The sequence below is a fragment of the Pogonomyrmex barbatus genome, unplaced genomic scaffold (assembly GCF_055798465.1).
Source record: "Pogonomyrmex barbatus isolate J1 unplaced genomic scaffold, ASM5579846v1 scaffold9, whole genome shotgun sequence".
Classification (NCBI taxonomy): Eukaryota; Metazoa; Arthropoda; class Insecta; order Hymenoptera; family Formicidae; genus Pogonomyrmex; species Pogonomyrmex barbatus.
The window spans coordinates 594,205-619,999 of NW_028297193.1; the positions used below are offsets into that span (position 1 = coordinate 594,205).

The following is a 25,795-nucleotide window of genomic DNA, read 5'->3' on the forward strand; positions in this document are numbered from 1 at the left end:
TCATACTATCTTCATATTCATATACATCGTTTTATCAAAGGATTCATCGCAGTAGACTCTTTGACTCTTATTATTTATCTCACTATAAATCATACAAATAGCATAGAATCAAATTTAAAAAAATTTTAAAACGCATTCTCTTTCACCTTTCAGATCCTAAATTGGTGATGGCTAAAAAAAAAGTAGAGTAATAGAAGTTACCGCTTGAAAACCAACAATTAATGACTTTTGCAAATCATCGATCACATGATCCAAATTGAATTTTAGAGTTTTCCCTTTGTTCCCTAGGATCGCGCAAAAAGGAGCGATTTCTCGAGCAATTTTTTCCATTGAATTTGTCACTCGGACATCGCAAATTTCAATCAAATCGCAAACAATGAGAGAGAGAGAGAGAGAGAGAGAGAGAGAGAGAGAGAGAGTTGCGTCCAGCGCAGCATTCAGCGCCCGCGCGATATCGCCGTCGGTGAATTTTAAATTCAATTCCGGTCTCGTTCGAGCGTGGCTGTTCGATCTCCTCCTATGGACCTACCCACGACCACGACCATCGTTGAGTTCCCTCGTAGGTGGACCTCGGCAAGTCTCGGCCGAACTCGGTCGCTCTCGGTAGACAGGCTTGCCCCGACCCCAGACGACCCATGGCGATGGTAGCACACAACTGGTTGTGGCTTTCACGAGGCAGGCACGCCGCGCGCTCTCCATGAGAGCGTCTCCGCTCCGCTCGCACCATTCCGCGTTGCTACACCGTCCTGTCGATTTCGTCGTACGCGCGTCGCTCGACACGCGTCGAGGAGCATCGGGACGTCGAAGCGAAAGTTCCGGAGAGGAAATCGCGTTTCTCGCGTGTGGGAGTGCCCCTGCGTCGGATATAACGCGCGTGTCGAACGTGCGAGCTGTCAAACGGGAGCGCCCGGACCGGCGCGCTTTCGCGCGGAATCTCACGCCGCCAGAAAAAAGGCGTCACGTGCAGACGCCTTTGCGGAGAGGTGGTGGTCCTGGGTTGGTGTCGCGGGGTAGTCGTCGCCGTGTCGCGGATTTGCATCGCGCGAAATATGAACGGCGCGAGGGACAACGCGTAGCGAGTGTGTTGTGCGGGTGTTCTCGCGCGTGCGGCCGTAAATATACAAGCCAAGTGTAAGCGTCACGTGGCGATCACGATGCTCTGGCGACTCGTGATCCTGCTGATCGTCGTCGCGCGGCCAGCCGCGAGTTACTTCAATCTCTTCCTCAGCTTCGCCGAGGTTCGCAAGCTACTTGGTAAGACATTTTTTTCTTGATGTTTGTTGTAGATTTACGGAGCGGCAACAGGCCGGCATTGCGTTTCGCCGGTTATACCATTAACTTTTAACGAAAATCCATGAATGTAACAATGCCCCGAAGAAATAATCGCTGTTCTTACTTTCTTTTTGTTACATGTATGTACGTTTTTTTTTTTTTTATATAAATTAATTAAATCGAGTTGTTGAAAGAGTAATGGAGAGGACATATAAATTGAAATATAAAATACACTTTTATTGAATAATATGGATTAATCAAACATTCAAACATATTTATTTATTTTAAATATTTAAATTTAATTTAAAAAGTTTAGAGAATATGAAATAAATTAGTCCGTATTATTACAATACAATAAAAAGTTTCGCCACTATACGCATATGCTTATTGCAGTTTCCTTCGACACGTAACTTTAAACTTATCTCGTCTCATGGAAGATAGTGGTATCTAAAGAAAGAGCGAGAAAAAAAGAGACAGGCGTGCTACTGTTTCAAAACTGCGTAGTAAAACGGAGTTCAATATACTCGTAAAACAAGAATAATATAAAAATTTATATTTAATATTAATAAATTTTTGAAATTTTGATCGCACAGAATTACAAAAAAAAAATTGATACATAATTCTTAAGCAATATTGTACAAATATATGCGCTCCACTTAGCATTTTATGATTGATTCAAATTTCTCATGCAATGCTCGATATACAATATTAGCTCGGAAATAACCTGTCAGCGTGCTCGTGAAATAAATAATCGATTATTTGCCAATATCTCTGTACTGAATAATAGATTTGGATTGATCAAGCCATAGATCAGTCAAAAATTAAGCTCTGTTGTATCTTTGACTCTCTTATATATATTTTGTAGATGTATAAAAAAATATCACATTAAGCATCAAAATTAAAGAAAGTGAACTTTCTATTCCGTTTCTATTTTTTTAAAACCTGTTTTTAGTTTTTAAAATCGAAAACGTAAGCAGCCTATAAAACTTATAAATTTTTATTAACAACCTCACATTTCAATATATAATCAGCAAGTGTCAATAACGGCAAAATGGATTATTAAAAGTGGAATTTATCGTGATATTACAGTACGATTATAAATTATCAGACGTTCTAAATAGTTACGAGAAAATTCTAAACTATTTATAGCTGTAAGTTATCAAACACGGACCGAAATATCTGAAAGATAAATAAAACCTTTCATTTGTCGAACATCAACCGATTTTCTCGATTTATCGTCTTGTATTCATGGGAAATTGATTTTATTAAACAATACTAATTTTTCGCGTAATTTTTCTCTATAAAAATTTCGTTGTGGATATGATCTCTCGTTTATGTATTCTTATATTTCCTGCAAGTGGACGATTAAAAATAATCTGTATATATATATATATATATATATATATATATATATATATAAGGAAAAAAAAAACATCGTGTAAATGTTAAATAAATTATATATTACCTAAGGCATCTAATTTTATAGTGCGTGACACAACCTTGTAAAAGCAATGCGGCGTAAAAAATAGAATTTTATATAAAAGTAGATCCGTTAAATTTGCAAAAAGATATCTTCAACGAACTAATGTACCGACTACAGAGCAATAAATTCAAAGCCACGTTTTTAATTCAAGCATATAATGATGTCAATTTCTTCCGAGGTTACGTATTAATCGTATTCCTTTGACGAGAGCAAAACCTGGTACTTCATTCGTCCCTCATTTCTCGAATGCCCGGTAATAACTTCAAGTATAAAACCGGTATAATTTCAAATATAAATCCCCTCGGTTAAGGACGACCTGAGAATAGGAAAATTAGCCGTCACGCGTATCTCGCGTCGGAATTCCCCTTTAAAGTGATCGTTTTCCACTTTTGTGATTATTCTCAACGTAGCACGCGCAATTATCAGATAAGGCTGTTAACGGCATATTATCGATCAGTCACATTTAATTCGAACGAGCGGTGTTGCGGCAAATAGGGCTGTTGCGATGAGGTCAAACAGAGAACAGTGAAGTTAGCGTTTTTTTTAAAGCTCTCGGAGTGTCATGTGGCGAAACAAAGCTCTATCGAAAATTCATTCCAGATACGATAAGCGCGATAAACGCTTAGTACGCGTATAATTGAGTATTGGACGTTAAATAATCGTCCATCAGTAGCTTATATCGCTCCAAACTTATCCAACGAATAATCGCCATCGCCGATACACGCAGTTGTTTCATTAACCACGCCGTAATTGAAGCATACCGTGCGTCGCGCCGCATAATCAGCGAATGTCAATAGCGGCAAGGTAGGGTGTTGAAACGTTCGCCGCAATATTACGAACTCGACGTGAGCTATCGAATTGTTGCGAGAGAATTCGAAATTCTCTCTATAATTCCCAACCTATTTGATATCGATTGAAATATCTGGAAGATAAATAGAACCATTCACTTATCGAACATCGATCTACCTTTTCCTATTACTGCCTCCCCCCTTTCACGGGGAATTTCATTAAACAACGCTAATGTTTTTTGCGCAACATTTTTATAAATCCTATTGAGAATACGAGGCATCGATTTTTGGGATAACATTATAGCGAATTTGTCTATTATTTCTTCAATTCGTTATAACTCTGAACATATTTTGTTGAACTTTGCGATGCCAAATATTTACTTCGGTTGAAATATTTTGAAGAACAAATGTTAAAGTTATATATAAATACATTTACAGTAATATTGATGTCACTTTCGCAGGAAAAATATATTGTTAAAAAGGTATACAATAGTACATTATTAATGCAGAAATGTATTTCAAAATAATAATTTAACAACTTCCGAGAAACTGTGGCACGCGTTCCAGCTTTACACGATAGTGTTTTACATAATGTACTTTAAAGGGATACGCTTACAAAGAATAAACGTTGTAAACTCGTTCTTCGTACGTAATCTTACATTCGCTACCCTTTATCGAACGCGATAAAGCTGTTTCCTGTTCCGATCTTCCTATCCGGCTGTTCCACTCTCACGTTTTCAATCCTCTCTATCACCGTGGCACCACGTTCACTTCGGATTTCGCTTACGGGCCACGTTAGTCAGAAATCGTTGCTCAGCCCAACGCACACGAATCGTCGCGCCGGAAACGAATAGGGGCCACTCGAGCCGCGGCGGGGCGGACTTTCCAATATTTCCTCGATAACTTCCACGACGAAGGATAATTCGTTTTCAGGCCATTGGACCGCGAAAAGCATTCGCTTCGTTGCCTCTCATCGTGGGACACGACGAGGATACAGGGTGACACGCGGACCCTGCGACACCTGAACCCGTTCAGGACCGCCCTCGAGAGAAGTGCGTTCGCGCGTGGGATTGCGCGTTTCGCCTCTCGACTGACGTCTCGACGCACGTTTCGCACGCGTCAAAGTCGTCCACAACTTGTCGAGTACGCACACAAACGCAATTAGAATGCAATCTTGCCGCGTGCAAATTGGATAAACACGATTTGAGTAATGATACGTACACTGAACTTTAATCACTTGAAAAAGAGAACAAAATTTAATGAGTAAAATAAAAATTGTAGTACAAAAGTACTACAATATAATTAAGCACCCTCTCATTACAAAACATAAGCAAAGGTTTTTATTAGAATATTAATAATTATTTTTTAAATGTTTTTGATTCGGTGACATATCGAGCATCGACTGCAATATTGCGAGAATAAGAATGATGTAAGAAAAAGCTACAATGCAAAATGAGCAGTTATATTATTTCCACTTCAATAATTTATTACAACACAAGGGGTATCAGAGGCGCGATCGTTGAGCGTTTTAAATCACGCAAATGATGCCTTGTAATTAAAGATAAAGATTTATGGTTGCACACGAAATTACATGGTTGCAATTGGCCACGCCATTTATTGTAGCTCTATGTATTAATATCCGTCACAACAATTTCGTTGACCTCATTGCAAACATTGTTCGACAAATCATGGCGTAAACAATTAGAATTAAATTACCGATTCATCAAATATCGATGATTGCTGCATACTGATAATGTAAACAAATACTTTAATTTAAATATTAGAAGAGCAGAGCTATTTAGCAAATTAGATTTTAAATGAAAATAGATAACAAACATAGTTTTTAATTCGATTTCTCAATAATTTTGATTGAGCGAAGAACTTTTATTTGATTTTTAAGAGGGAAATTAATTAATTAATATTTTCCTCGATATTTCTATATTCAAAAAATTCACAGATGAAAAATTCACAGTTGAAACTGCGCAAACACAGTACAGTACAGTATAATATGACGACGTTAATAGAATCGGCAAGGAAATACGTCGCGACGTACCAATTTAGCGTAAATAGGTATTAATAGATACGTTCTAGTCGGGTGGAGTCACATTCTTCGAAGTTCACGCGTGGCGTTCGAACTTGCGATACTTTAAACTTGCATGTTTACTCGACCGAGCCGGCTGAAATGCGAGATACATTCTCGTCAATGTATGCGGATCCAGCTGACAACGCGATAAGTCATTCGTACCGGCGTTTTCAATCATGGTTCCGTGTTGATCACGACGGGCCCCGTCGAAACATACAGGTACCCGGTTCCTTCTACGAAACACAGCAGTAAATTTCTACATCTACATGACTGCGCGAAAGCTACCTCGACCTCTCGCCCGCAGGAAACCTTGCGCGGCACAGCGTGGCATTATAATATACGAGAGGCGTAATAAAATATTATAACGAGGTCCTTGTTAAGCGACGGCGGCGTGGGGCGCCGCGCCGCACTTTGCAGGACCGGCTCTAGTTTGTTTAGACACCGAATAATCGACAGTCACTCCTCTTCGTTTTGTTCTCGCAAGGTCTTCACGTCTTTCTCTCTCCTTCTCTACCTTCTCCTCCCTCTTTTTCTCCTACTTCTTTTTTTTATATCTTTCCTTTTTTATCGCTTTCTTGTCTCGGATACCGAGGTAGAAGGGGGGAGGAGCCCAGCCGGGGCTCAGATGGACCCCCGGATATTGATTCCAAAACTTTGCCTCCATATGGGCCCCGAGCTTTCTAAACCCCCGTGGAACAAGGAGGTTTCCAGTTTCCGTATTCACTCATAGAATTTCCTGTTTCTTCCGCCTGTTTCTTCACGATCGACCGCGATTGAGAAATCGATCTCGATCGTGCACGGTTTCGTAAACGGTTACCTGCGCGTAATCGACAACGAAGGGGAGGAACAACCTCGGCAGTATTGAATATGAAAAGCGATCGTACATCGTATAAATTCCTGCAGTAATGGTGGACGATAAATTGCGCCGCAAGTGGTAAGCAGGTGGCAAAGACACGGTCTTAAAATTTGGGACTTATCTGGAAGCGAAGAGGCCCGCATGCACATCCGCTACCACCTCGTGGGATCGTATGGCGTTAACTTGGATAAGATAAGTCGGAATTTCACCGGTACCAAGTTACATTCTGCCTTCTCCGATTTCACGCTGCTCAACGCGCGAAGTAAATTATATTTAATCGCCGATCGATTCTCGCGATCGTGTTGCTCGTTGTGTTCATCGTCGTTGCAAGCGGGAAAGATACTTTCCATTTCCATTTATTTCGATCCAAATATCCATTATTTTACTCAACTCTTCGCCTTTTTCATGCGATCGTTTTAATACGCACACCATATCATTTTGTTGTGGCGAATTGTGCTCCTTTCATTCGGATTGGTTTTCCGTCCTGTTTAATAAGTTGCCTTGCCGACTATAAATTCAATTCGATATTGCTGTTCTCGTCTTTCTGTTATCTCGTCCCATCGTATTACTCGGATTCAATTGCCACGTATAAAAAAAATACAAATTAATAGAGATAATAATCCCTTGGGATTATTTTCTTCTTAACCATACAGTCTTATGAGATTGATTTATTTATAAAATGTTATACGCTTTAAAAATAAAAAATCTTATTTTATTTTATATCATATGTTAAAAACATTATCTTAAATGTATTACTTACATTATATGTTTGCTCAATTATTGAATATTAGTTTAAATTCACATAACGTAGCGAAACTATAATAATACAAAATTATAATAAATATATCTAAGTACGGTCGTTTCTCCGCGACTATTTAATCAAGTAAATATTTATCATTTGACTTATAAGTATCTAAATTTACCCGCGACGCCATCCAGCAATGTTATATTTGCTTATAAAATTAACAACATGACAAATACATTAAATACACTGATTTGAACGAGCGTCACCCGTCAGAAGGCCGTGTCAAAACACGAAAACAGCGTACACTCGGCCCGAGGCGTCTCTTCGTTCGTGTGAGTCCGGCTTGGGTCCGACCTTAGCTAGTTAGGGCCTGACAGGCCCATCTTGATGTTACCCGTAGAGTAGGGCCGCTTCAAAGGCTCCGACCAGGGCCCCGTGAAAACGTTTATGCTCGTACAATGGCGTAGGGATTGGTGTGGCTGTACCTGCCATCGATGCATGCCACGTGATAACGATGTGCATTAATCGAGAACGAGTCGATGGACCCACGACAAGAGACCGTCGGTGACCGGTAGCGATAAATATCGCGATAGCTCCGTGAGAGTTGTTCATCGCTGAAGAAACGCGAGAACGCAGGACTACAGATATATAATGATCAATGCGCCGTGCGAAGGGCGAAAAGGGGGATGTGCAACGACGATGCATCTATCTACCTATGCGCGCGGATGACAGAGAGTGATGAGGTACCAGAGAGGGGTAGACAGGAAACGCGCGTGTACGATTTCAGGATGGACCGGGCCCGAGCGGATGCTGCGCCCGTGTCCGCATCAATCTTCGGTTCCTCGTTAAGATCCGCGCCTTAAGTTTTCACTTGTGTGTGCGCGCGCGCGCGCGCGCGGGCTCGTTCGCTCGTTCGGCATCGTCCAACGTACGCACCAGGATCGCGTCTGCCGCTGTATTGGTAGGACATTTACATGCCGTTGTAGGGAGAAGAAACGGAACCCCCGTGGATTTTCTTCCGAGGAAGAGAGAGAGAGAGAGAGAGAGAGAGAGAGAGAGACAGCGGGAGTGAGAAAGATAATGTAACACTCGGCAGTTTCTCGGGGTTTTATTTGTTCTGGAGCGAAAGAAGGAAATCCTGGAAAGGAAAAACATACAACCTATACATGCGATTTGCCCAGTCTCGATTCTTTGGCGACATGTGTTATCTTTCTCACAAAGACGAGGCTAGAGGTACTGTCCAAACCTTGGCACCTCGGATTTTGTCAATTCTCGGATAATGTGCTGACACAATCCTCTTTTATCAAAGGAAGCAGATGATGGATTTCTTTAGAAGTTTCAACATTGTTTTCACGCTATTTTGTTTCTCACTATTTTATTTCTCTTTAATCATCTTACCTTCATTGAATTTGTTTTAATTTGTATTACATATTATTAAATGTTAAAAAAAAATTTTTAAATATGTTGCATACGAGTATTTTCTTTTAACATGAAATTACAATCGTTACAAGAAGTACAATTCGTAATTGTCAAGTTGGATAGTATCATCAATCGGATCATCGTATAATGGAATAGAACGAGATCTTTCGCAAAGACCTCGTTTGCCCCGAGGGTTTTCAAAGACATGGGGTGAAACGAGCGCACCCCAGTTCTCTCCCAATGCTTTTAGAGAGATTTTTCTCTCTTGAGAATTATCACGGAAAGTACAAAAAGTTCGCGTCCGCATTTGCCACGAAGCAATGTCTTTGTTAATACCGTCCCATTTTCTATTTCTCGAAATATAAGATGACTCTTCTCTGTGATTCTTTGATCCCGTGTTGTTACGCTATGTAGAGCTGAAAGCATGTTGGAAATAATTAAAATGTGCTGCATTTTTATTCCGCGGTACATTCAAACTGCAAATATGAAAATATTATATATTATATATTATACATCCCTGTGATTAAAGATTTCTAAAAATATACAATATCATTCGCGTAATCTCAAATTAGCAGATTGAAAGAATTTGTACTTATCGAACTTCAATATTTACATCAAGATCTGAAAGCAAAGGGCCAATCTACTTAAGTTTAGCTTTCGAAAGATTCGAAAAGCGTGATGTCGATTTTATTTTTAATTAACTAAGAATCACGACACATGTCCCTCTACCCCCGAGTCGTCTATACTTCGTTTCATTGCTCCGTAGCGATGGCAATATCCATCAATTTCTCACTGTTATCCTCGCGGGGAATCTTTTAATCCTCGTCCACGCACGAACCCACTGCAACCTCCATCCAAGCGAGTTCTCTGAGTGACAGGATCTTAACGAGCATCTGCTCCTCGAAGATGAGTCGCCATCTCTCTCTGGTCCTCTCTGTGGAAAACACTCGAAAGATCCGATAGGTACGTGGCCCTCTTCGAATTCAATATAAGAACGTGATTCCAACATTTCGCTCCGTCCTCTCGAACATATTCGTTCGTACTCTCGCGTATTCTCTCGCTCCGATACTAACATCACAATCCTGCCGAGAGAAAATATTTTTCCAATGTCTATTCGGACCATCGGCCCTTATAGAGGGTGACTTGGCAAGTAAGAACGCAAACCTGCTTTCTCGCGCCCACAAACAATTTTTGACAAATGGGCCTCTAAGCGATAACCGTCCCTTGTCGCTCAAGATTGTGAAAAAAAGACTTCCACAAAATATCTTTATTTTCGAGAAAGCTGAATGATTATGTTCCGAGACGACAAGTTCGGTGCAAAGTATGCCATAGTATAAACATCGTGCACGATCTCGAGATTCACGTTTATTCTGAATATGCATCTGAATATTGCATCTTGACGTTCGTTTTAATATTCGCCGTGCCTATAGAAGGATTATGATTTAGCGCAGGCTGTTATCGAGTCTCGAAATATATTTCGGTATTAACGTTTTTTTTCTCATCGAAGTCGCGTTGTGTCGAGCGATTCTTCAGATGACTTATCGGCCGCTGTGCTACAGTAAAAATAGAAATCGTTGAGCAGTTCGTGCACTACTAGGGTTTTGCGTTTCGAGTATCCTGTCGTGTTCCATATCATCTTCGTGACAGCAGACGAAATTCGAAATGTGTCCCTCGGGTTATCGGGCCATCGGCGCCAGGAAGAGAAATCCTCCAATAGATAACTTAAAAATTTCGAAGCCTGCGGTCTAGAGATGCCATCACACTCAGAGCCCACTTCGAAATTCCCTCCGATCCCACAGCGGGGGATAGAGAGTCCACTTTTTACGACCATCGTATCCTTTTCTTCTCGTTTTTTTTTTTTTAAACTTCGCGTAGGAGTTGTCCCCTGACAGACTGCAGTGATAAATCGTGCTTGACAATCGTTCCACGCTGCCAACGAAGAATCCTTCGAAAAGATTGATTTCTTCGGGGACATCTCGCGAAGGGAGATGTTACACATGTATCTTTAGGTCAGTTTTTTGCATTGTCGAAAACATTCCCGCCTCGTTTTTGCCACGGAAAAAGAGAAAAGCATGTTAAAAATTAACTTATAATTGCATATGGCTGTGTGAATTATTTAAAAATATTGTTTAATATTAGCATTATGTATAAAAGAAATAAATTAAATTATTTTACTCACAAATGATAGATTTTAATTTTCACAACCTTTTTAATGTAAGTAAATATTCTTTATGCATTCATTCATGTTAAATTCGTGAGAATCAAAACGATAATTTTGGATTTTACAAACAAATTGAAATAGTCATTCATAGCATTCACACGATCGTGTTTAACAATGCTACATCAGGAGATTATGACTTGAAATAAAATATATAAGAAATAAAATTATACAAAAAAAAAAAACATCTTAAAGGATCAAGAAACGTTCGCTACATGCAATCGGGAAATGAAGCAGAATAATTGTACGACGTGATCCGGTTGACAGTTCGAAGGATTAAATTCGAAGAAAGCCGTTTGAAACGGATTTAAAGGATCACGCGGATCGTTCCTTCTCGACATTCTCGTCTGGCCTTAACGAGCTTCTTCGATCTCGCGGATACACGAACATGTCGAGAGAGAAAAAAAGAGAGAGAGAGAGAAACTCGGACAGAGATAGACACTCGATTCCGCTGTCATGATAAATCCAGTCGTCGCGTAATCCTCTTCATGTCCGAGTCTTGATTGCCAGCTAGTGCTGCCATATGTCGTAGCACCGACGACGTCTCAATCAACCCACCCATCTGTCAACCCCTGTTTAGTCGCCTCGACAATCCGTGGCTGGTGTCCGATATAACGATGTACTGTGCAATCGCATCTCGAGCGATCGCCATGAGGGTGCTTGCCTCGCGAACAATATTATTTTAGCTCCCGATGTGCCAGAATCACGTCCTGGCCCGGCAACATTTGCTTTGGTTCCTGTTTCGCTACTATTCTCTCCCCTCGACAAATAAACCTAAACCACGGTCGTTATGTATGATGCATCGCTCGCAGGATCTATTCGGAGTTTATTCCATGCCGCGATGCGCTTTGTTCGGGAATACTTGTCACTTCTGAATGTAACCAAAGTAAGAATGGACTTCTGATCATAATAAATGACTCGCGGGTTGATGATGAATAATGTTTACAGTATATATATATATATATATATATATATATATATATATATTACCTAAATTGCTTAAACTATATTGAATGTACCCTAGTAGCTTTTCGATTTTGTTACGTTTTACGTTATAATACATAAAATACATAAAATAAACATGTATGTAAAAAACATCACAAAAATTTTATTTGCAAAAATATTGCCAGTGGAGTTTTTTCTCTATGCAATATTAAATTTTTTTTTATGGCCATCAAAAATAGTTTTGTAAACAGTAAAAATGTAAACGAAATTGTTCATGAAGCATCTATAGCATGCCATCCCAATTTTCTCACACAACCTTAATAAATCCATCTATGCTTTACACACAGATGAATTTCGAAGTAAAGAAATACGATTGCCGAACGACTTTTTCTTAATCCTTTCAAAGTCGTAGAATTATAAAGCAGCGGTGGAACTTCATGGAACCTATCGAGCGTTCTCAGAAACAGCAATCTAACTGTGGTTCCTTCAGCCTCTCTCTTCCTCTATCTTGCCTATCTTTGCTTCTCTTTAACGTTATTCCAGAGTGAATTATAACTGATGTCGCGTGAAGTTACGCCTTCCTGGATTTAACCTATGGTCCGAGGAGAAGAGCTCACGGAGTACGAGAAAGCAGATGGAGAAGACAGCAGGGAGTAGACCGAAAGACAGAGTAGGAGGATTCGACGTTGACCGAGGAGGTAGGGAAGGCGGCAGGAGAGAGTGTACAAACGACGCTCAGGACTTGTCCAGGACTTATGGGTTATTCAGGAGACCCCTGTCGGCACAGAGGGAGGGAGGCCGTTCGATATATGCTAAGCAGCCAGCCTCCTGCATTATATACATGCACTCGGCTCGCACGAGTGGATGAGGGAGTCGCGATATGTAGCCACGGGTGCGTGTGCGTTAGGTACGCAAGATATCTCAGGAGTCACGTGTTGGAAAAAGAATAAACAGAAAGGATTATTTTAATTTCAAATCATCAGCAGTTGCACAAAGATAGTAAGTGTGAGAGAATTCTGGCAATACAACCAAGCAAATAAAGTTTGCTTCGATAAAAATTTATATGAGTCTCAGTTGTCAAGATGTTCAATCGGGATGATATTTGCGACGAGAAAATTTACTCCAAGCCCGAATAAAGGATTCGTAATCAGGAAGAAGGGCGTGGCATCTGAGTCACCCTGTATATAGACGCCCACGTCGTTTGCTCGCGATGGCGAAAGTGAAAAATATCTCGCGCAGCGACGGCAGCAACACATACACTCGTGCGTTACTCGTGTACACGCGATTGCGTGTACACACGCGGCATATAGACGCGAGCGTGTTATTAGATCTCTGGAGGCAGCGAGCCGAGATATCGGCGAGTATATGCCAGCTGGCGCTGATCTGGTCGTTAACCTCGCTCGCGGATCATTTTTGGAGCACGTTAACACCGGACTTTCCTCAGAAAACTTCGGTCTTTACGCGCGGGGCGGAATTTGTCGTAAATCACGGCGCGCCTTTGCGCGTTCGTTGCATGCTGCTGAACGTGCGTCTCTGCAGCAGCGTTCAGATTCGGAATATATCGAGATTTATCGCTGTTTCCATCACGACGCGCGTGATGAATGCAATTGCGAGTTATCCCCGATGCGAGACAGAATCGATGTCGTAAAATGCAAAATTCCTGCATACGATATTTCGTTCGATATTAAAAAATAAAGGCAAGACGAGAGATATTTTATGTTAAAACGACGTGTTAATAATTCCTTTTAAAAATCGCATCTCTTCTAGACAGGACATTCTGCATTTTATTTCGCTTTTACTACTAAATTAATCCCTCCGTAATATTGTTGCGCTGCTGGACCGTAGACATTTGAGATATCTCGATATTCCCCGCAGCGACCTGTCGTTCATGCTATTGATGTACCAGACGCGACGGCATGGAACGGGAATCGACTGAAAATCGCGCAGACCGCATTGTGAGTAGGCGTCGCGTGAATCCAATATTTCCTGTTCCTTCGATCCGCGCTTCCACCCTCTCTCTCTCTCTCTCCTTCATTTTCGCTCTTTTTCTCCCAATCTCTCATTCCTCGTCCACGATTGCTCTGGGTCTTCGCTTTTAAGAACTTTACCACAAGAGGATCTCGTTATACCCGTACCGGATTTCATATTCGGAAAGTGTTGGGTTTCTGACCCAGAACTTCTCCCTCCCGCCGATGGCAGGCCGTTGAAGGCGATTCTGCATGGCCCCACTCTCCGAGGTCCGGCTTTTTATTCGACCAGACTCGGAGTTGCACCCGTCAACTTCATTCAATATCGTATTTTGACAGCGGAGGGACACATCGCACCGCAAAATTTCGCGGACGGTTTCGCGCCTTCGCGTTACGCACACATCCGCTCATTTTATTCGTTCGAGATTCATTATTACATATTATAGCCTTATAAGCGGTTTCTTTATATCTGTTCCGAAAGTTTTAGCCGTAAAGTCATGAACATATAAAAATCTTTTGAATATTTTTACATATTTTGCTGGTATATTTGCATATCGCCATATCGAGATAGGATAACGTAAAACGAAGAAAAATTCTAAATTTTGATGAAAAATTCCACTATAAAATGTACAAAAAAGACCGCGTGTTATGTATACGTTACGTTTTCTTTGTATGTTTTTGATTCTTTGTGGTTCTTTCATTCCGTGTCGGCTTATATGTGTGTATATATATATATATATATATATATATTATATTCATATACATCCTATCACACACAAATGTTAGCAGCATTAGAAATATTTAAAGTTAGCAATCTATAAACTTGTACAATTTTATACATATCAGACTAAAAAGTAAAGATCTATATCAAGCTGAGTTTTAAAAACATAATTTTCTATAAATTTTTCTATATTTCTTTAAAGATCATATGACTGTTCCTCTTAATAATACTTCACTGTTTTAAACGTCTTATTTTCACCCTTATCCGCTCTATTATTTAGCGACCTCTATTCGTCAACGTGGCTCAATGCCGTATTTTGACAGTGCGGAATACCGTGGCGTGTGAAATTTCTCCGGTTGCATTCGTACCTGGCAATATTTTTCTTTTATACGCTTATTCGGTCTTTCCAAGGGGAGTAAAAAGTACTTCTTTAGAATTATTGCGTCTCCAGACAATAATAGAGCGAGCTGGAGACTGTACCACAGCAATGGTTTCCTTCAAATAGCTTGAAGTATTCAGGATATTGTACTTTAGCGAGTTTTGGAATAGTCTTTTTATTTGTCATTTATCTGTTTCTGCTTTCTTCTTGCTTCGCTCATTTTAATCTTTAATGTTACGAGTTCGTTCTGTGCGATTGCGTGTTTAAGGAAGTGTCTCAAATGTCTTCACTAGATGGCAAAACTAGCTGCAAAAATAAGTTTGTAATCTGATAATTGCAGTCGAAAAGTTCTTAACAGAATTTCCTAAACATTCTTGACGCGTTATTTTAATTTTATTTTATTCAAAATGAGTTTTTAAAGACGATTAGACTGAAAAATCTTTATTAAAATCTTTATAACAGTTTATTAAATTAATTGTTAAGTATCATTCTTAATATCCATTTCTATTGGATAGTAAATAATTCTCAATTCTGATAAATATTTTACAAAATTTTGTTATAGAAATCTTTTTTTGGAATTTTTTTTATTCAAATAATTTATTGATAATTTTTTTTTTTAATATGCGCTATTCTTTTGCTTGTTAATATAAAAGAACCAAAATATAAATGTAAAGATTTAGTCGCATTTTCTTCAGATTATATCAAAAAGATATAGATCCTAGATTCTAGATCCTTTGTATCTATTTGAGAACAGGCTGGCTAAATTCAATAATACGCCGAGGAATCTTTCTGCTTTTTATCTACGATCTTAGCTTATGAAAATAGCAATAATTCGCTATTTGGCTCGACGCTATTTGATACGATCGGTAGACGGTAGGTAGAAGCGATAAATGCAAGTTGTGCGAAAAGAGAAGCCTATAGTTCTGTACGATCCCTCGTGACAATTGTGCCTGGCAGCAGTTGCAAGGGTCGACGCCTTTACTGAAAGGGCTTTTTTCCTCTTTGAAACCTCTTCTTATCCTTCTCGCCAACTCGCACTTCCCTCGTCGCTTTCTGGCTCTCGCTCTTCGCGCGCGGTAGGCATAGCAGACATCAAAGCAGCTTTGGTACCCGACGACCTGCTTCCTGCACCCGCTTACAAAGTTCCCGCATAATCGGCACGGGAAGAGTGCCGAAGAGATTGGTGCTACCCTTCTTGACTAGATAAGAGGCGGGGGCAAGCCGCGGTAACGAGGTCATACTTGGAACGTCGTCGGCGATGGGGAGAAACGATGACGAGGTAAAGTTATCTTTGATGCCGGAAGGATTACACTTTACCTTCCAACGCGCGAGAGGACTGCGCCGGATTAACGATCGTGAAAGACTCCCCCACAGAGAATTCACGCGCGAATTGGATTATCTAGAAAATAGAAAGCGCAATTTACCGAAGCGCAATTAATTATTATTCGTTGGACCTTCAGCTTTGTGAATCGAATCGTATATTATTCGTAAAGCGGTGAATTTCTGAAAGGAAATAATAACGTTATTTATCTTACGCCACGTATTCGCCAGTGTATTCGTCGTTTAAAGGTGTTAAACGCACCTGTCGTTGGTGTTAGCTTCTTTCATTTCTCTTATTCTAGACAAATCGATTTTGCGGCAGGTAGTCCGAAACGGAATTCGTAGGCTTTTCAGAGCTCGGAATTACTATTTTTGAGGGAACGCTCGCAGGCTCGTTCCTCGTCCTTTTTACGACGACCGCCGTGACCGGGCACCCGCACGGCACCGGGACGGCGAGAAACCTGGTCGCAAAAACAACCGGTACTGAGGTCTTAGGTATACGATATCTGATGCAGAAAACCGGTAAAGGCCGGAGGGCCACGGAAAGAGGCGAGGCAGGGAGACGCCGAACGAGCCAGGCAGGAACCGAAGGCAAAGGCATGACTGTGGGGGCAGCGCGGCACATTGTCTTCTGGGTGACTTAAAAATCCAACTCGTGCCTCGTTAAGCACGCTATCAGATGCAACCGCAAAGGATAGACCCTCGCCGAGGGAGAACATGACGTGTGCCCATGTCCTGGTCCCTTCTACGGCAGATTCTCCTTCTTAACTCTCCGATACTCCACCTTCGCTAGCTCGCCCACGTAACCTTGCTCCTGCACACCAACCTTCGCTTCGGTTGAATCGTCCGGTAGCATAATGTGTATTAAAGTGTGGATCCGATGGGATGGGCGAAAATTTAGCGAAGCGAACACCCATTACGCGGCAATTTGTTGTTCTGTCTCAAGTGTGCTTTATATCTCTGCGGATATTAATTATTTATGTGCTTAAAGATGATTTAGACAAGCAAATTTTCCATCTTTCAAATAATTTAATATAAATTCAAATGAAATTACTTGCTATATATATATATTTTTTTTTTAATTATTTTATTTATAATATGTATTATTAATTTTTCGATATAAATTAATAAAAATAATATTCCTACGAAAATTTTTATTAAAAATGGGAACTATCCTTTATGTTTCATTTAATATGATTTAATTAATTTGCTGAACAAAAGTTTCATAAATATAACAGATTTATTAACTAATTATAAAAATTATTATGCCCTCTCTTTATTTTTCTATTTTATTTTAAAATGTTTCTAGTTCTTAATACTAATTTAAATTCCGTTGTTGGTAACGACAATAATTTCTGAAAACCATACAGTTTTATTTCCAAATATTTGTCATGTCTTTGTGACATATGAAATATATGAAAAGGCATTTTTAATGTTGGAATCACACAATGCACATTGCTCTCGTAAATTTGTGCGACAAATGCACGCTACGTTAATTGTATCATGAGTGGAGCAGAATGAATCATCCACTCGTAATCTGTATCAGATAATTCCTTATGTATGGGGGAGGGGGGAAACAAAACCTGCGAACAAATATTCTTTTTTTTTTTTTAACTCAACAAGTCACGCTATTAATTTAATATATTTGGAATATTTGTCAAATTAAATACATTAATTTTCAAATTCATCAAATAACGCACATTAAATCACATAAACATAAAGAGAGAAAATTTGAATATTCTTATATAGCTTTTTATGAAATGATATATTAAAGATAAATTTGATTTACATTTCAGGATTAGATGGAGAATTATTTTATGTCAGAGAGGGCGTTGTAAACGAGTATGCTATCAAGTTCGTCGTTCCTGTACCAGCTTTGATTGACAAGCTTCATTTCACATGGGAAAATCTCGCCGGTAGACCGGTAAGTTCGTATAATAATATCATATTAAATATTTTAATGCTGGCGCAGTATTATACAGACTACGTCGTAAAGAGGCGTCGTAGTGAAAATATAGTGAAAGTTTCAGTGAAGATATAATTATGTAATTTTTAAGCTGTATATCTTAAAAGTCTAGCAATTTAATTTGCATTAATTGTACACTCAAATGATTCTCATAAGAAAATTTAACTTTAAAATGAGTTAATTATGAGATATTCAGAGCAGAAAGAAATTTCTTTTGTTAAGATCTCGGTTAATGCGTGTTACGCAAGAGCGAGTTGCAAAGGGACTTTGATGGAATAAAATTTTAAGCGAGCGGATAATACAGTGGTCGAGGACAAGAATTATCCATGCGCAAGATATTTACGTGCACAATATTCTTGGCGAGTACTTCTACATCTTTTTATTTATGTTCCTCTGACTTTTCTGCCATTCCTCCCGTGTCTCTTTGCGTTTCTTCGCCGGGATTAAAGTCGCCCGTGGCTGAGAAATGCTGAAATTGCTCGTTAACGTAGGAATTCGCGTCACCGCATATAAGACTACTTCAGAGACGACGGATCTCATCTGACGAACCTCAGCGAGCGTTTTTCAGGGTTCAGCGATCACACCGTCCAGCCATTCAAGACCTTTAACCAATCTTTATTCGCGTTTCTCTCATGTCCTTATGGCGTGCCGTACTTATCGAGATTATCGAGGCATATCGTTCCTCACAGTTTTTTAAATTCTCGGCAATGGCGTAGTCTTTTCGCCGAGGAAACATGCAACATTCGATTTCAGCGCTAAAAATTACGTGACATATTCGTTTGTTAGGAAATGATTAATCGCCTCTGATTTTTTTTTTTTTGTTTTACAATCGTTATTTTTCTTTTCTTATTGCGTCAGTAATTCTTTCTCATTTTTTACATCGTACGCGTTCATTAATATTACTAAGAATCCACCGATCAATCCTTCTCCTACTTTTTGCCTTAAATAAATAACCAACTGTGCGTCCCACTGTGCGAATTAATTTTATGTTAGTCTTAATGTAACGACACTGCAGACGCCGCGCGAGAGATAGTTACGACGATGAGAATCAGCAGCTGCATATTTATGCGGGATATAAAATCGAAACCAGACTATCTCTCTTTCTCTCGTCCGATGAGTCATCGGTGAAGCCCCGCAAACCACCTCTACCCGTTGCTCGCCGTCGACATCCGTGGTACATTGACAAAGTGGCGGCGAAAAGTGGGCAGAATGCGGCGGGGTGTCCGATTGACTCGTCGACGATGCGCGGAAAAAAAGGATGGATCCAGGAGCGGGACAAAGTGGTCCATCCACTTCTTTCCAGTTGTCTCGGCATATAGCAGACAACTAGGAAGGAGGAGGAGGAGGAGGAGGAGGGAGGGGAACTAAAGAAGGAGATGAGGAAGACTGACGAGCGACGCAAAGACATCCGTCACCTCCGCGGCAAAACCGAGTGGCTTGAATGGTACTTAAACCAGCGCCTGTCCGTCAAGCCTGCGGGAATTGTGTCTCGATAAAGCGGTTTCCGGACGCGACGTCGTACACGTCGAATTATCGGGGGGGAATCCTTCTGACGGCTCTGCGCACCGCAGGCAGCGCTTTCAATTTCGATCGGACGTTTGCTGCGTGGGCATTTGTATAGCGCGGGCATAGCAATTTTCCTTCCCTCGCGCATCACGCAACGCCGTTTTGTGTTGAGGATGAAACATATGGAGGATTCAAAAATTAACGAGAAACAAGCGGGAGCCGTATATTGTGCGAGGAGTATATGGGAATTCTTGTCAGAGATATGTATGAAAATTGACATCCTCCGCGAGAAGTACAAAGGTAGCATATCCGCGCAAGGACATTTTTCAAGGATGTCCCATCCATCATAGTGTCCCTGTCGTGCCATCTGTCATAAGTAATTATATAGTATTTACTGTTAAAGAAAGTGCAGATGATCGAGCACATTTTATATTTTAATTAGCAGCATATAATGACAAATGTTTCTCTTTTCTTTTATAACAATTACTCCTTTATCTTCGCGGAAAAAAAAATTTTAACAAAGTTATCAACTGTAAAATATATTCACATCAGGAAATCACATCAGGATATCACAAAAAAATCACCTCTCGACCATCCAGATTCTTAAGTGAAAAATCCGTTAGTCGATTCGATAGAAATTATCTGACTGGCCACGTAGTGAGACACCAGCGATCTTCGCGGCTGTAAAAGACTGTAGGAGAGGGTTAGATAGTAGTAGCGACAAGCCGGCAGGTTGACGAGGTACTTTCCTTGTGGCCAGCCGAGAACCGATCATCACTGCGAGCTAGTAATAAGCTGCGAGCTCGCTGCTGCTTCTGCATCGCTTAGCTTCGCTTCCCCTCCATCGGCCTTTCCATCCCTCTCCCTCCCCGTAGCCGCTCTCTTTCCACTCTTGTTCTCGCGAGTCCTCTGGGCTCGCTTTGCTCTCGCTGAGCACAAATTGTCTTCCAAGAATGGTACGCTACAGATTATAGGAGGTTCAACGTTCTTGAGATTACGACGAGCGGTAGCTTACCCAAATCTTACGTCCCTCGACATTGTTCTGTCTGTTTTGGGTATCTCAACTCCTTTGCGAATTGTGATTCAGATACTCATACGAACGTTTGTGTGGACATTTCTCCTCTCAAATCTTTCACTCGTTCGTCATATTACATCTTTTTGCTCAAATGTATAAATTGTATTGAGTATATGACATACGCTTTTACTATCAATTGACATAACTTTTACATAACTTTTTTCAAATTTCAAATTTTTTATAAATAATAATTAGTCATAAGTGAGGCAAAAGTGGTTTCTTTTTTTTTTTTCCAGCTACCATATCAGATGTCTGTGGATATCAGTAATCCTTCGGTGTTAAGCAGTTCTCTGAACATCTCTCAAGCCGGCGAAATACCTATCGGCAGTCTGCAAACGTGGGCTTTGTCGTTGCACTGCGGACCCTACAACGTCGAGGTCGACCTTAGTCTCCGAATAACTGTTTCGTTATCAAGAAGAAATATCACCAGCTTGGAGTTCAAGAGAAAAAAGATCTGTATGAAGAAAGAAAGTTACACCGAACCCGAGGAAGTTCTAGTCGCCGCCTCCGGCTCTACTTCTGGCGGTCAAATCTTTTACGCAGCGATTGGTTGCGCGTGTGCATTTATCGCGGCTATTTTCGTCTTGATTATGGCTTACTACGTACGCGATAAGAAGACTAGAAGACATCGAGATCCTCTTCAGTGAGTGAGAAAGTCGTTAAAAAGAACCGAAACAATCGGCTAATTTTTTTCAATATGCACGGAAAATATTCATGTCAATGGTATGAATTCCAGAGAATCTAGAGGACTCAGTTCGGCATGCAGTATGGAAAGAGGCACCGGAGTAGGACCTGCACAAACTTTCTTGTCGCCGGAAACACCTCCACCTGCGTCCGCTGCGTCAGGATCGTCTTACAGAAGGCTGGATGATCGTTCTAACAGAGAACTTCATGAAAGAATCCAAGAAATTACCGTGCAAAGGTGACTATCGCATTTTAAAATTGATAAATAAAATTGATTGAATTTAATTTAAAAAAAAAAAAAATATCACGAATATCAAATATATTCTGTTCTATTATGAGAACTTTAATTGATTATCACTTTGAGAAATTTATTTGTCACAGTAAGTGTCATAAAGATCGATCTTTCTGATTCGCTTAATATCAAAGAAATATGCAGAAAATTGTGAGAGTGAAGTAAAATAATTTATCTTTTTCATGTTACAGATGTAGGGTGCGTCTCCTCAGTATCGAATTGGAGGGAACATTTGGGCGCGTGTATAGGGGCAGTTACCACGAAGAAGGCGCTTCATTGCCGAAAGATGTACTAGTGAAAACTGCTGCCGAGCACGCATCTCAATCGCAAGTAGGTTAATTTGAAATTATTCTCAAATGATTTTTTCGAGATAATTAATCAGTATACAAATAAAAAAAATATATGTGTGTGTGTGTGTGTGTGTGTGTGTGTGTGTGTATTAGTTATTTTTTTCACATTATTAAAAAAAAAAAACAAGATATCTTATTTAACACAAAAAGTTATTTTTCTTAAAATATAGTCAAGTTATCTTTAAATAAATTTTGTCTACATTTTGTTTTAAAAAGGTGGCTCTTCTGCTACGAGAAGGTTTAGCCCTATATGGACTCAGTCATCCAGCGTTACTTCCAGTTCTCGGTGTTTCCATCGAAGACAGAAGCGCGCCTTTCCTGCTGTACCCACACACGGGCTACAAAAACATGAAGAGATTCTTGCTGAGATGCAAGTTCAGTAACGAAGGACCTCCAAGGGCTCTTACCACACAGGAAGTTGTCGAAATGGCACTTCAAGCTGCCAAAGGTGTACAATATCTTCACAGAAAGAGGCTCGTTCATAGAGACTTAGCCGCCAGAAATTGCGTGTACGTAAAAAACAATAAATCATCAAGTCTTCCCGAAGTATACGACGTAAACTTTGACGTGAACATATTTTTATATTGCTTTCCTGATCATTTAATTTTACGCGCTCTATAAATCTTTGAATTATCTCTTAAAATTTTTATTAGATATATTAACGTAATTTGATCGGCTTCGGATTTTATATAGCTATACGAGTTGAAGTTATTACGTATCTCGTTATGGAATTAATTATGTGCATAGATTTAATAACCGGTACGTTAACGCTAATTACGTAATTACTGCTTGACTTTCATTTAGGAAAAATATTTATAACGATGCACCAATGAAATCGCGTAATTTCCGCTTCTCCGACAATCATCGGCTCAAATTCGATTTTCGTCTTTCAGGGTGGACGACGATTTAAGAGTACAGATCACGGATAACGCTTTAGCTAGAGATCTGTTCCCACAAGATTATCATTGCCTTGGCGATAACGAGAATCGTCCCATCAAATGGCTAGCGATAGAAAGTTTACTCAGTAAAACCTTCACCACAGCTTCTGACGTGGTAAGTAAAGTAACATATATGAATCAAAATAAAAAGTATAATAAAAAATAAATATTAAATATTTTGTATTTTATCTGTCTTGTATTTTTTTTCCTTGTATAATTTTTATTTTTTAATAAATTAGATAGTGTTATAAATTCCATTTTGAAATTTTTATTCTACCGAAACTAATTGCATTCACAGTTTATATTGCAATAAAAGTCATTTTAAAATTATATATGATATATAATAAAATGATATATGCTGTAATGTACTATTTTTATTTTATTTTATTCTATTCACATTCCATTTTATTTTGTTTTATCACATTTTATTTTATGTTATTCAATTTTAGTGGGCATTTGGCGTTTTATTATGGGAGCTAACGACGTTGGCGCAACAACCATATGGAGAAGTGGATCCATTTGAAATGGCATCCTATCTCCGAGAAGGATACAGGTTGGCGCAACCGATAAACTGTCCGGACGAGCTGTTCGCAGTGATGGCATATTGCTGGGCCATGTCAGCGGAAGAAAGGCCAACGTTTAGTCAACTCATTATCTGTCTACAAGATTTTCATACTCAATTAACGCGATATGTTTAATTGAGTAGTATGCTTGGCTGTAAAGTAGGACTGAACCTTTCTATTAACGTGTCTCCATTAAATTTTCAAACATATCGAAACTTTTATCGAAAGACTATTATGTAACGAGATGCGCGTGTATATATCATTCTAGTTTATTTAAGATCCTCGTATAATTTAAGCATTTTTATATATAGCAGTCGTGTATAATTGTAATAGATTCCAATGTACACACATTTTCTCCTCAAAATTGTGCAATTAAGTGGAGTAACTGTCGTCGTCGCTTAAAAAAATAACTACTATTTGGTCAAGATCGAATTTAGCGTAGAATTCTATTGTTGTGATAATTTTCATATAAAAAAGATTTTATAATCTCAGTCAGGAATATATCCCATCTTTTTCTAATAGAGATATATCCACAGGACACTCTGTATAATAAATAAGCACAACGTATAGAAATCGCGCGAACTATTCGTATCGTAACTTAAGACTGAACTCATGCTGCCACTCTTACGTATTTGACACTTGTTCGACCCGTATCACCCATGATTACCAAAACCGGCGAACGTACGTCATCGTGCATCGCCAGATCCATTTTCGGAAACCTGCACTGCCGGTGGTGGAAACGGCGAATCCGAAACTATGTGATACGCGTTTTGCTTACCTACGTGAGTGTGTTTCGAGTGTGCCAATACCTTCCTTTCTTTTCTCTCTTTTTTTTTTTTTTTTTGTATTTTTTGTACATACTGTAGTTCCAGTGCTTTGTGCATACGCTATCGTTAAGTATACGAAAAATGCGCCCAAACGAAACGAATCCCGTGTACATAATTAATTAATGTAATGTGAGAGACTATAATTGTACAAACCGCAACCGTTGCGAGCACAATAAATTTCTATCTATACGATACAGAACGACAGTGTGGTTACTTTTGTCTGCGTCTCCACTCTTTCACGGCTGATCCGTCACTACAAAAACAGTCGTAAATGTCATTCTTTCTAGGACGAACCACGGTTTTTGGAGCCATCCACTGGTTATTTCTGGCGATCCTTTCTTCGTGGCGAAAGGAAGGGTGCGAACACGCGGAAAGAGTTTCTGTTTTCTCGGAAACCGTTCGTCAAAGCCATATGTCACATCCTAAACGAGTCTTGTAATTCGTATGGCAGCACTACGGCTGTCATGAGACGAAATTAACGGCAGTCTTCGCGATGTCTTGTTCAGAATGACGAACGTTGTTAAATGCATTTTAAATGCATATTTTGTCTTCTGCATACATTGCTTATACATATACCAAGCATATTATTAATACATGTTTTTTAATTATAGATAAATAAATTGAGCATAGTAAATCGTGACAATATTAATAAATTAAACCATTTTCAATAATTTTAATATGAATTATTTTTCAATCGTTTCACATATAAAAATAAATATAAAAGAAAAATTGTTGCCCAATATTATAAATTTATATCGACACAATGAGCTTTTATTGATACTTTACAGCAATTTGCGCCACTTTGTGAGCGATTAAATTATATTCAAACGCGTAATATTCTGAAATTATTATAAAATCTATAAACATTAAAACAAATTTATTAATAAATGTAAATTTATATTGGCATATAAATGCATGCATATAATGTATGTAAATTGCATACCTTATAGCTATGCAATATTGATCAATCGGGAAATAATAATCATTTTTATTGCAATATTTTTACTCGCTATATAAATACTGCGTATCGTAATATCTTTTTGTGCAAATAAATAATTTTATTAATAATTTGAAACGAAAATATTGCAATCCATTAGGCATGTAACTGTACTTAGCAGTCGGGCTAAGACATGGACGCGCCATTACACAGACTATACTCGAGCTCTTCTCCTCAGCTATAAACCGTTTTATCCGGAATTCACGTTGTTTATTCTCGCTATTATGTGCTGTTCGGCATCCACGAATGACGACGCTCCGCTAAGCACGTTTCGTGAGAGCATGAACAGCCTTGGGCTGCCAGAACATTAATTTGCAGCATATTTACACTGTCAAGATTCTCCGGGTACGCTCTGTCGGTGATTCCCCAATAATGTGAGTCCGATTAGGCACGCTACATTA

At 39.4% G+C, this 25,795-nt stretch overlaps 1 protein-coding gene across 1 annotated transcript; it reads left to right on the top strand.

Moving 5' to 3' along the window:
- The first annotated feature begins 638 nt into the window (after positions 1-638).
- Positions 639-24,596, top strand: dnt (tyrosine-protein kinase Dnt). The gene is made up of 8 exons (XM_011641546.3): positions 639-1,254; positions 17,993-18,120; positions 20,980-21,386; positions 21,480-21,665; positions 21,911-22,049; positions 22,286-22,578; positions 22,963-23,122; positions 23,457-24,596. The coding sequence occupies exons 1-8, from the start codon at positions 1,155-1,157 to the stop codon at positions 23,703-23,705; spliced, it is 1,662 nt and encodes a 553-aa protein (XP_011639848.2). The 5' UTR covers positions 639-1,154; the 3' UTR covers positions 23,706-24,596.
- Positions 24,597-25,795: the final 1,199 nt, after the last annotated feature.